The sequence below is a fragment of the Pyrgilauda ruficollis genome, unplaced genomic scaffold, assembly GCF_017590135.1.
Source record: "Pyrgilauda ruficollis isolate IOZ18807 unplaced genomic scaffold, ASM1759013v1 scaffold21, whole genome shotgun sequence".
NCBI lineage: Eukaryota > Metazoa > Chordata > Aves > Passeriformes > Passeridae > Pyrgilauda > Pyrgilauda ruficollis.
The window spans coordinates 4709818-4722359 of NW_024520318.1; the positions used below are offsets into that span (position 1 = coordinate 4709818).

General features: G+C 41.0%; 1 protein-coding gene across 1 annotated transcript in view; it reads right to left on the reverse strand.

The window, feature by feature from the left end:
* Nucleotides 1-2384: 2384 nt before the first annotated feature.
* The window catches only part of SPATA16 (spermatogenesis associated 16), an 82062-nt gene continuing 71904 nt past the window's right edge, over nt 2385-12542 (reverse strand). The window contains 4 exon segments of the mRNA XM_041467997.1: nt 2385-2390; nt 3836-3913; nt 8432-8466; nt 8469-8526. Coding sequence (XP_041323931.1) covers nt 2385-2390; nt 3836-3913; nt 8432-8466; nt 8469-8526 — 177 coding nt within the window.

Here is a 12542-nt window from a genome sequence, read left to right on the forward strand (position 1 = left end):
TGCTAAAATAATAAATTCAACTATAATTTGAATTAAAAAGAGAATTTACACTTTAAAGTCTAGTAAGCAGAAATACATTTCTACTTTTCTTGACTTAAGAAAAGTGAAGACTTAAGCCCCTTTTAGAAAGAGGGTTTGATTCTTTTTTCCTTCATGTTTCCTACTGGCAATTTTAGGTGGGATTCCCATGCATAAGAAGGGGCTTCAGAGAAGTTCATTCTCATGCAATGCTGAAGTTGTGATATTTAAATACCTTCAAGGCTCAATTTATAACATATTTTGGACAGAGCCAGTAACCAAAAAAATAATCCTAAGCCTTAGTATGTTGCCTCAAATCCTCTGTGAGCCCAGTGGTCTGGCCAGAAGCAAGTTGAGTTTGGGAATTTCTGGCAACTATAAAAAGAAGGAAGTGGGTAAATCTATCTTAGGAGTGTCCATATTCCTGAAGTAGGCTGTGACTCAGTCCCTCCATTAATTGCTGGAAAGCTTTGAGGGTGTCTGTTTCCCTCAATTGCTGGTCAAATTTTATCCAGGGGACTGTGAGCAGAAGTGTCAGTAAAATTCTGCAGAATAGGGACATTGGGAGACTGACCAGACCCGTTTTCCCTGACTCTGAGGCACTCCTCAGGGATCCCTAGGACGTGGGTAAAGGCTCTGTGGGAGGATGTTTCTCCCTCTCCCAAGGCAATTTGGGCTTCCCTGGGTCAGTTCTCCTCGTGGCTGCAGGCACAGCCTGGTAGCACTGAGAGAAGCACCTTCCATGCTCTGATCTTCTCTTTTTTTCCCAGCTAATTATGAAGTAATTTTTCATTTGCTGGTGTTTAAGCTCACAAAATAATTAGCCCGTTTGATAAATTAGCTGGCTTAAAAACGTAAATCTGTCAGTGAATTGGATGAGCAGTGCAGCACCCAAACCACTTGAAGCTACAGATCTATTGCTACTTTGTCAGTCCTGTAAATTCAAAATTGTTGAGATTAATTCTGAGCTAATTTCATAAACCCTCCACCATGACAAGAGGAAAAGTGTTTGGGTGTCAGGCTTTGTGCCCTTTGATGTCAGATTTCAGCCTGAATGAATTTTTTATGGCTGACTCTGGAATATAAAACCGTGAAAACAATGGTTTGTAATGGCAATTCTGACAGACCCTTTAACCATTTGGAAAATAGGCCCTGCTATAACCCTGCTGCATTAGAGAAAACTGGTGAGTGCTTTCATTAGGTGCAACAGCTGTTTCTATTGCAAAAGCCAAACTTCACTGGTGGGAGCATAGCTGTCAGCTTTCCAGAGCTTTGCATTTATAGCTTTGCATTTATTTTGTAAACTCCTTTATGTTCTGTTTTTTGCTTTCCAATATATGTAAATTCATTCAATAGCAAAAATACAAATAACTACCTTGAAACTAGATGTGTGTGAAGGTTCTTTGCAGGATCCTGCAATCAGTGTCCTGTGATGAGGGAGCTGAGAAATCCTGAACTTTTGGAAATGGTTCTAGCTCAAGTGATGTGGTAATCCACACCACAGAAAATTTTAATCACCAGATTTAATCCTCCTCCTTGGTAATGTGTTAGAGACCTTTAACCTAATGTAAAATTCTTAATTAGAGCTGATTTAAAAAACAACAACCACAAACCACCAAAAAATCCAACAAACCCCTCTCCCCCCGAGCTCCCTGAGTGTTCTCCTGTCTCTTCTATTTAAACAGAATTTTGTCCTAAGAACATGCTGAATATGCTGAAATGCATTTTTTTTTTTTTTGGAAAAAAGTAAAGTTGATGATGCTTTTCATTTCTTTGTTCTGACATAATGCAGAAAAATATTTTAGTATTATGAAACAAACAGTGAGTTCTGCCTGGAACAAGATGCCTCAAATCAAATAGTTATGTGAGTTGTCAGAAATTAAATGCAAACATATGCTCAGAATGCAAACTAATTTTGAAGCACCAAATTTTGTAATGGCAGGGAGCAGGTTTTAATGCATTCAGTAAATTTCAATCCCAAATATTGAGTTATGCACAGATTTATGTGTCATAATATGGGATACCAATCCGTTTGTAGATGTTAGCTTGATTTTTGTTAAAATTATACAGAAAAGTATCCAGAGATATATAAAGGATGTACATACATACAGACAAATAGAAAGAAAGAAAATACTTTGTTTTACTGAATTTGCAGTGGGATATTAGTCACTCTGTATCAAAAAATATAGGAATAACCAAAATTTTAAGGAACCTTTAATAAATATTTAGCTATCTCTGTTTAAATAATTCCAAACAGCCTCTGACCTGTGGACTTTCAGAGTGAAAATCAGGCTGGTTATTCAAACACCTGACTGTGGGTTAAAATGCTGACTTTTGGAAAAACTTTGGAAATCTGTCTTTGATATTTAAGCCTACCGTGTAAAATGGGAAGGTTAAGTATTAGAGAAGTACAGGGACTAGGCTATTTGTAACTACGTCATTTACACTTATCCAGAGAACAATGTTTATTATATAAGGCAGGAAAATATATGTAATTGTATAAGTATATATAATTTATATCATGTGCAGCATTCGTGTTGCAAAAGGTTCTCATGATCTGTAGGCAGGTGTGAGAAATTTAGAGACTATCCTGGTACAATGTCAAAAAAATAGGAATATTTGTCCTTTGTTTTACCTCACAAGCTTTTGAAAGAGATGGAACCCAGTCTGTCTATAATTTGGGGCACTTAAGATCTGATTAGTTTCTGAAAACATTCTGTTCTTGGAAAACTTTATTAAAAGCCACTGATCTGACAGCTAACTGAGGCAATACACACCTACTCACACTTCTCTAAGGAGAGATAGATGCCTTCTCAAATTGCAATTGAAATAACTTAGGAATATAATGAATGTAATCCCGTTGAGAACACCTTGACCCTCCACCCCTGTGGTGTCTCTCAGACATCTCTGTCTCGTAGGCAGGGTCTGGGGTTTCCAGTGTCTCACCTGAGATCTGTCTGCAAACCCCCAGCCCCAAGGAAGGGCAATTCCAAGTCCTGCCAGTGCAGAAATCCAAACCCTCTGTTCCCCAGCCTGTCACTGCATCCACAGTGCAGAGTGAGAGAGCATCCCTCTGGGACCTGAGGGAGCTGCAAGAACCATGAATCGCATTCTCCCTCTCTGGTGACGTGTCGCTGTCCTTTTCCTCACAAGGGGCTGAATGTCCGTGGTGCTGAATGCCCAGAGCTGTGATTTGCTCTGGTTTGAGAGACTTTGTGAAAACGTGAGACACTCCTCTTACAGCCCAGCCCCACCTATTGCTCATTCTGCCAGGTCAGACTCATCTGCACTGAGAAGCAGCACAAGGCTCTCTGCATTTCACAAATCCTTTCAGAATTAAATTGACCAGTTGCTGTGCACAGACTCCAGAGAAGCATTTACATGTCTTTTACCTCTCACATCACCAAAGCCTCATTTGAGCTCCACTAAGAGACCTAATTTGTTGGACTGAATTTCATTCCCTAAAAACTTCCCCCTCACATCCAATTAGCACAGTACCACTTGTGACAAAGATAGAAGAGAATTCTAATTATCAGCCAGAAAGAAGCTATTCAGGTTGGGTTTTTTGTCTTTTTGTTTTCATGAGTTAGACAACCCCATGAGACTATTAGCATGGACAAAGTTCAACCACAGGGGCTAAATCAAGCAATAAACATGTATTTGTGGCCAGTGCCTGAGCACTAGCAGAGTTCAAGGGGTGCAGTCAGGTTTCAAATAGCAGTTACATTTTTTTTAACCTTTCAAATAGATACGACTCAGGTGGAATTTTACTCCCCAAGGAGCAATATACTCTCCTGCCCTTTGCTGCTGCTTTTACCTTCTCAATTTTAGTCCACGCATGTTCTTCACTTTTTCCTTCAAGGATGTCCATGGCATCAGCCATTAGTGACTGCAGCTGTGGTACCGAGATAAAAATTATCAGTGTGGAATTCACACAGAAATAACTTCTCTAAATACACAGATTAAAACCTAATTAAAAAATCATTTGTACGCTGATGATTTTATTACTCATCTTTCACACAATGAGCACTGCCACCTCATCTTTGCTTCAGCCATTACACTGTATTATTGGGGATATAAAATACTTCACAATGAGAAAAAATCCTCTGGAAAATTTGTACTTAAGCCTATACATTTTAATGCAGTAAATGTTTATATTTAGTAAAGGAAGGCTTAGGTTGTAAAGAATAAAGGCTCCATATTTTATTCTTTAGCTGTCTGAGATATTCTGTGTCATACACGAATGCTTTTTAGTATTTTCTCCCAAGGCTAATGTATCATCATTTAAAGCAGCATGTAAAACCTTACAAGAGGACAACAATAAAGCTGAGATGCTTTTACTGTAGCTGGAAGTATCTAGCTCATTTTCCCTGCTTTTACTATCCTTTTCCTTTGGCAAACCCTTCCTTCTCCCCATCATTCAGCATAACAGAGCATAAAACCAAGGCTGACAATTTCTAGTGTAAACCATAAAAAGAAGCTGAGGGAAAATACTTGGTAATCTGTCCTTCGTGTTAGAAGGGAGGCTAAAATTCCAGGTAGCTGCAGCACTGCCTCACTGTGGTACCCTTCCAGGTCAGTCACAGCATTGTCTCACCCTGCACCTTTCCCAAACACCTGGAAACGTTTCAGCAGCTCTTAGTTCAGTAAGAGAGACACAAGGCTCAGATCCTTGAGCAGACTCCTGTGAGCAGCCATCAGTATTTAGGGACAAACTGGGAGAAACTGGTATTTAATTCCTGTCACATTGCTGTGCTCTAGTAGGTCTGTTCCAAAGTGTTCCGTTGCTTGAAGAGAATGCAAACCATCGGTTTTGGAATCTCTTCCCAAATCCATTACTCATTACAAGGAGTTAGACAATATAAGCATTAGAATTTATGCAGAAGTTGTCTTTTCCCTCAAGAAATTGCCTCTTCCATCTGTACCTAGACAGGCAGCAGTCTAATATGAGAACATAGGTGGTAAAACCCAAAACATCAGCATTTAGGCTCCTCTGTACAAGAGAAAAAAATGCTGCCCTGAGATTCAGCATTTCCTCAAGTTACCCTACACGTTCAGGTATTTGAAGTTAAAATTATTTACCTGCATCCCAGCACTGGATAAAGGATACAGGAATCTTCTTTTGAATCTCTAAAGAAATTTGTTATGCTCAATCCCAGCCTGTTTTCCCTGTGCTTATGCAGCCATTAAGTTGAATATTGTTGGTCCAAACATTTTATGAAATCTTTTGGGTATATGCATGTTGTGCATCAGCATTGATGGAAAAAAAAAAAAACCAAAAAAAAACCCTATAAATTTCTGCCTCTGACTTCAAGAGTTAACCTGTCAGAAATTTTCAATTGCCATAATTTTATGACATATAATCTCCTTCTATGAATCCAGAATAGACAGAGCCCAGAGATTAAGGGTATTAAGGGCAGAATGGGCAAAGCACAGCTCCTGCATCAAACCAGGCAGCAGAGGAACTGCTCAGGAAGGGGAGGATGTTTCCAGTGCTTTCCTTGGAGTAATTCTCCTGAAGAACTGGCTGGGCAGCACTCACTGGGACAGGGACAGGACACTGGCCTGTCACCCCAAGGGGCTGCTCTGACAGCCCAACCAGGCTGCAAATTCCACTGCCTTGGAAAACAAGTGAAAACAAGGAGTATTTCCAATTAGTTTCACTGATACTGGTACATGCCAGTGAAAAGTGCCCATTTTGTCCTGTGGCTTTAATTTTTATCGCCCAAAGTGTTTCACCAGCTCTACTGGCAGATAAAATGTGCAACTGCAAAAGTGGGCAGTTGGCAAACCAGAGTAATTCTCCCAAAGAAGGTATTTTTTGGAAAATCCCCCACAAAGAGAAATGTGGCTTTAAAAAAAAAGTCTGAATTTGATTTTAAATGAAAATAGATTTTTTTCTTTTTTAACAGCCTTATGTGGCTTAAAAAAAAAAAAAAAAAAGTCCGAATTTGATTTTAAATGAAAATAGATTTTTTTCTTTTTTAACAGCCTTTCATCTTGATTTATGGTGTACAAATATGGTGACATTGAAATCATAAACCTTGGAAATATTTTCTTCAGGGGTTTTTTTCTCCACTTATATTAATTGTTCAGGCTAACTGAAATTGCAGCATCTTTGTTTTCCTAGGGTCTGTGAAAAAATACCGACTTAAAAAGGCCTCAGTTGAGGTTTCCTGTGCCATATCTTAGGACTTTATTTATTTAGTTACAGGAAGACATTTACACAGAAGAGTTTATAACTGAAATGCCTTTGGGATCCTTGTGAGTTGTACTATTATAAATTCAGTGTCTTTTAAACTTATACAAGTTATTCAGTAAGTGATAATAAACATTTGGCATCTTTAGCCCTTTCTAACTCACACAATTTAACTGCCTTCCTTGGTCATAAAGTCTTATCTCAGTTTTTCCAGTGTAAAGTCAGAATGACCTCAGAGGAATTATTTTAAATTTTTATTAGTCCAATGCTCCATTAGAACTTGGCCAGCTCAGCTTCCTTCAAGGAAAAGAAACGAGATTTCTCTCAGAAATGTTGGTGAAGAGTGAGAATCACAAGGGGCCAGCGTGGTGCTGTGGCTCTGCCCCCAGGGACACGGGGCTGCCTCTGGAGCGGCCACTGGGAGATGCTGAATCACACCAGGACAGCCCAGTCCTGCAGATGGCTCATCCTGTGTGGACCCCAGCCAGGTGAGGAGGGGACAGGAGGACGAGCAGGCGAGGATTTCTCCCTGTCCCTTCCCTGGATGAGTCAGGAGTGCAGACCCAGCCATGGGCAGCGATGCTCTGAGCTCGGTGCAGCTGGGATGTGCAGGGGAACCAGTCCCTGCTGGCAGAGGAGAAGCCTGTGCCATGTGGGCTGGTGTCACCAGGGAAGATAAAGCCCATTAATCACTCCCTGGTGAAGTTATTCTGCAAGTTCTTGCCTGCAGTCTTGTGCCTTCACACTGTGGTGCCTTAACTTTACTGAAATATTCCAGTTACAAGGCAAACGAGCCTCCATTTGCACAGAGAGAACACAGATATATTTTACAGCTGGGTGGCAGAACAAAGAAAAATAAATGAATTCTGAATTAGTGCAGTGAGTGTAGCTGGTAGGAATTTTCTGTCTTTATGCTTGTAAAAAAGCATTTTTACCTTGTGCTCAGTAAACAAAAAATACGTGTTTCATTGAAAGATTTAAAGCTTGTCACTTAAATGCCCCAGCATGGACCTTTGTCCTGCCCAGTCCTACCCTTAAGAGACTGAAAACCTGTCTTGGGTGGCCTAAAGCCTCTCCAAAAAGCTTTCCAGGGAGGTCAGGTTTATGATTACTACATGACAAGATACACAGACAAGAGAGTGAGAGCCTGTGCCCAACGTGCAGCGTACTGAAAATATTGTGCCCTGGAGAAAAACCTATCACTGAAATATGTACCAATAACTCAAGACCCTTTAGTCAGCCTTGAAATGTGGGCCTGCTGAAGTTTAATACCAGAGAACTTGAATCAAAAGGAGAATGTCTTTTAATAACACAGTTTCTTTGCAGTGTCGTTTCCCCTTATCTCGAGCCCAGACTTCAAAGTCTGGCAACCACCTCCTGCAGTTGCAGGCTGCTGCTTCTCTTCCCTAAAGCAAGCTGCTGTGAAGCTTTAATTCTGCAGAGCTTAGGAGCTTTGCAGGACTGCAAACAAATGGCAAGGGACTGGCTTTGGGAAAACCAAGACTTTTTAGTTGGATCATCAAAATTGGACTGTATTTAAATGCAAGAGCTGTGGAGGGACTTTTTCTTTTTTTTCCCCCTAGAATGAAATGCTTAAATTTTACATGTACCTGAGCTCCCTGTTTCCCCCTTCATAAAACCTGACAGCCTCGAGGAAGAATAATCATATGGTACTTTCTGATTGCAGCTTATTGATGTGCTATCAGGCCTTTAATGACTCCAGTCCCAGCCCTGCTGGCATCACTGCCCTCCTCTCACAAAGGGAAAACAAAGCATGGCAGGCACACAGGATTATTCAGAGACAAGGAGCAAGTCACGGATGGAAGCAGGAAGGAAACCTTTCCTTCCCTCCTCTGCCCAGCTGTAGCTGGATTGGGCCTGTTTTGCAGCAGGTGGCTTCTGAGGTTAGATAACTTAAAGTAGCACAATCTGAATAATTGCAATCATTTTCCCAGACTGATTTGGGGAGGTTTGGGGGAAAAGAAGAGGTTTTAAAAATATGCCCACAGATGAGTCATGCTGGTTCTATAAAAGTCATCCTTGCAGGTGATCAGCACCTCCTCTGATAAAGCACTGAAGGACAATTTAAAAACTACTTCAGGGCTGCAAAAATGAGTTATGGAGCACATTGCAGTGCGGAGCTCTGGCCCAGCCCTTCCTTCCCTGGCTCCCTTCTTCTAAAGGCCAAAATAGGTGTTAGAAATAAAACCTGACCAGCTCTGCACCCTCCCAAGTGGCTTCCTGCAGACAGGGATGGTCACCAGCTCAGCCATCACTTGATTCATCACTTGGGGCTGCTCCTCCTCCCTCTGCCAGAGGCCAGGGAGGTTGGTGAAATGGAACCTCTCCATCACACTGGACACCAGCTGTGCTTGCCCAGTTTTCCCAGCAAAAGAAGGGAGGTGAGAGGACAGTCACAGGAAAAAAATCCTGTCCTTTAAGCCCTGCACCTGGAGGCTCATCAGCCCCTATATTTGTGCTGGTAATGCTAAAAGCAACATGCTATAAGCAATATGATATCCAGCACCTTAAAGATAACGCTGCTGACAGTCTCTGAAGAGGGGAAAGAAAAGATAGATTTTCTTGCCACACTCTCTCTAGTAGTAGTAGTAGTAGAAAAATAAATATGCAGTCATAATGTATGTGAAGGGGGGACAGCAGATAACAAACTTGAATGCAATTTTCTCATTTGGAAAAGGCTTTTCCATAATCCCTCTATTAAATATCACCTAACTTATATGGATTGCTTTAAAGTTTCAGTGAAGAGGTTGAGGAAAGCGTGCAGTGTGTCAGCTTACGGTTTGTTTGCAGACTAGGCAAATCCAGAGTTTTCAAATATATAACCTTGAGGGCCTAAAACCTGCAGAGGTGGTCTCTGATCCTCCAGGCAGCCAGGCACATGGTAAATTTTAAGTGTGTGAATACAGAAACTCAGCCAAGTGCTTGCATAAAATCTCAGCACCTGCTGAAGTGTTTGATGGATGGCAGCCTTGCCACCATATTTTCAGAAGTATTCTGATGCCAAAAATGCAAATAAGCACCCTACTGAGATTTTCAAAAGCAATTTGGCCTAGATTCCCGACGAGATGGAACCATTGCATATCTGAATGCTCAGCCCTTCAGAGTGAAATTTCCATTCATCTAATCAGGGTTTTGAATGCACTTAAGTGCCTGAAATTCCAAGAATTGGCATCAATTTTCAAAACCACTTCCAGTATTTTTAGCAGACCTTTGTTCTGGCAGCTCCATATGGCGGCACCCTGATGCTGCCATTTCCATGCACTTCAGGTAGGTGATTCTAGGTCCAATCATGAATTGAACACAGTGAAAGGAAAGTTTGGAATGGCATTTATTTTTTCAACAAGCTCTGCCCTGTTTTTAAATTGAACCTCTCTTCACAAAGAATCTTCATCATTTGATTTAGTCTTGATCTTGGTTTTGCAGAAATTTGCACTGGGCAACCATCAAGTGTGAACACGGTTCTTTTATCAAAGCTAAGAATTTAATAACAACTCTGATCTTGCTTTCTATACCTCTTACAGGAACAGTAATGGAAAAAAACCCTCCATTTTCTTTAACTTTTAAAAACCACACATAATCCTGGTACAGTTAATTTTATGCCTTTTAATCTAATACCTAAGATAATTGTGAAATAAAAGAGTGTGTGCTGGAGACCAGCAGAGTGATGGAGCTGTAATCTGGGAGCTCCAGATGAGAGAGCAACTGTGAGGCAGTGGACTGGCATTTCCATTAGCTGAAGGAGAGAATCAGGCAGTGCCCAGGGAAAAGGAGCTCTGGTCAGCAGTTCTCTGGAGGATTGCAGATAGCTCCATCAGCTGTGTTTGGAGAGGTTAATTGAAACCCAAGCATCACAGAGCAGAGAAGCCAGCACGGTAGGAGATACCTCTTTTGAGAGAAGTGTGCTTTGATTAGTCTATTAATGAAAATGCCAAGAGCTTATTATTCTTCTCAATAAACATAATGCAGGGCTGAATTCCAAAGAGAGCAAACAACTGAAAAGGAAAGGAGAGATAAAAGACAATGATAGCAAAAGGACCATTATGTAAAAATAGCACAAACAAGATAGTTAAGCTTGTGATAATTCGGGTGGAAGGTCTGTGGTGTGTTTCACTCAGAGCAGAAAAGACAGTTCTAAGATGGATTTTACGGAATGTATCAGTGAGATATTTGGTGAAACAAAGGCGTACAACAGCACATGACCTGAGGATCCTGGAGAGTCCTTCCAAACCCATTTTCTCATGAACTGTTAACCCAACTCTAGGAGGGGAGACTGGCACTACCTCCTTACAAACTACATTTATCACTTGAAGAGTCCTTTTCTGAGGACCTGACCTAGTATTACTAAGAGATACCAGCAAGGAGAAAGTTTTCTGTGCTCTCTGATATGTGAAATTATAACTCTGACCCTATCTAGTTAACATGGTGCTGAAGCAAGGGAGAAAATGGAGCTCAGTCTCTACCCAATCCTTGGTCTCTGAAAGCCCCAGGCAGAGCTGTGTGCATTAAAAGAAGGAGAAGCAATCTGTTAATGAGGAAAAAAGAGAGCTCTTATCAACACCAAATAGTCTCACGACATTTGAGATGCAGCAAATGGTTTTTCCCTGCTATTCTTGAAATCCACCCAAACCCTTTTTGTGCAAGCACTAAGAAATGAGAGTGTTGAGTCATCAGCTCAGAAAGCAGGTAACAATCCTCTCTCATCACGCTGTGTCTGTTGGGGGCTTCTCCAGTGATTAAGAAAGTAAAGGCTAAAAGAAAACAATTTTTTCTCTGCTTGACTCTTCAGAAAAATAAAAGGGCAGGCCACGTAGCTCCAGGAAACAAATTTGGCATCTGAGCCAGCACTCACTCTGCGGACACAGCAATGCTGTTTAAATTTAGAGTAGGTTGGAAATAAATAAATAAATGACTGACAAGTGGGGTTTTTTTGTGTTTTTTTTTTTTTTTTTTAAAGGGATTAGAAGAGGTTGAACATTGTCAGAGGTGGTGTTTCGGTGACAATGAGAAATGCAGACAGAGAAAGTAAATAACTGTGCTGGCAGGAAGAAAATTTCCACAGGGAGCTGATCCGCATGATGAGAATTACATGAACTGTAGCAGAATTCAAGGGGCTACTAAGCTGCAGTAAAAAACATAATAAAGTGACCTGGCAATCAGATGAAAGCGAAACCAGCCCAGATAGCCACAGTGAAGGTCAAGCAAGCAGCACACTTAAATGGAGACTCAGTGGAAAAGAGGAATTGGGTAGCAAAGGAGCCCAAAATACAGTACACAGAGCAAGAGTTGTATTCTGGTTAGAATACAGACTTCAGTAACAGAATTCAGTAACATATTCAGATAAGAAACAGGTAAATGATGATGCTGTTACTTTCTGGATATATCTCACCCCTACTGACTAGTATTTCAAGGAGAATTTAAAATAAAGTAAAAATAAGCAATTGATGGATTTTCTGTTGAGGACTTAATTCATAATGGGCAGCCTCGCAAGAGGGAGCATTCCCTAGAAAACTTTTTGCTGCACAAATTCCTTTTAAGCTAAAACCAATAAAGGTGTTTATTCCTGGAGGCATCTTTGAAGATCTTCCTCTCTGGGAAGAAAGGAGAGAATGAGGTCCTGCTGCCCGAGGATCATCCCTATGACATCCTCCTTCCTCTGACCTTGGGATGAAAAAGCACCCACACAAAGCAGATCAGCCTCTGCTGGATGGAGCTTACCTTGGCTCCTGCTAAACGCCCAGCACTAACAGCCAGAACAAAGCTTTCCTTGCAGAAAGGAGCTGCAGAGCATGTGAGAGGAGTGAATCATGTGTCCTTTCATCTATTGAGAACTTCGGCGTGATACCCCCACCTTTTCCTTTTCTCTGTATGCAGGAAAGGAGTCATCCCTTCTGCCACTTCTATTTATAAATAAAGTTAAATTGCTGAGTGCTAAAAAAGAAAAAAATTAAAAGGAAAGCAAAGTTTGGTCAGCCTGGATTTAAAGCGGGATGTGTCATACCCAACACTCAGGGCATGTTTGAGTATCAGCTTAAAGAGCACCACTTTGCAAAAGTCTGGAGTGCCCCCCATTAGTTCTTGCCTATTGTGAAGACCTTTCAACTGTTTTTCAGCTCAAAAATCTGAATGAAGTTATGCCTTGTGAGCAGCTCTGTAGTGCATTGCAAAAACAAGCAGGAAAAACCCATCATAATGTTTCTTTAATGCCCCTGGTATCGTTCTGGAAGTGAGTGTGCTGAAACCTGTCTGTAGCAAATACTTTCCCTCCACTTAAAAAATAGACAACAAAAAAAAAGAGTGAGTTCTG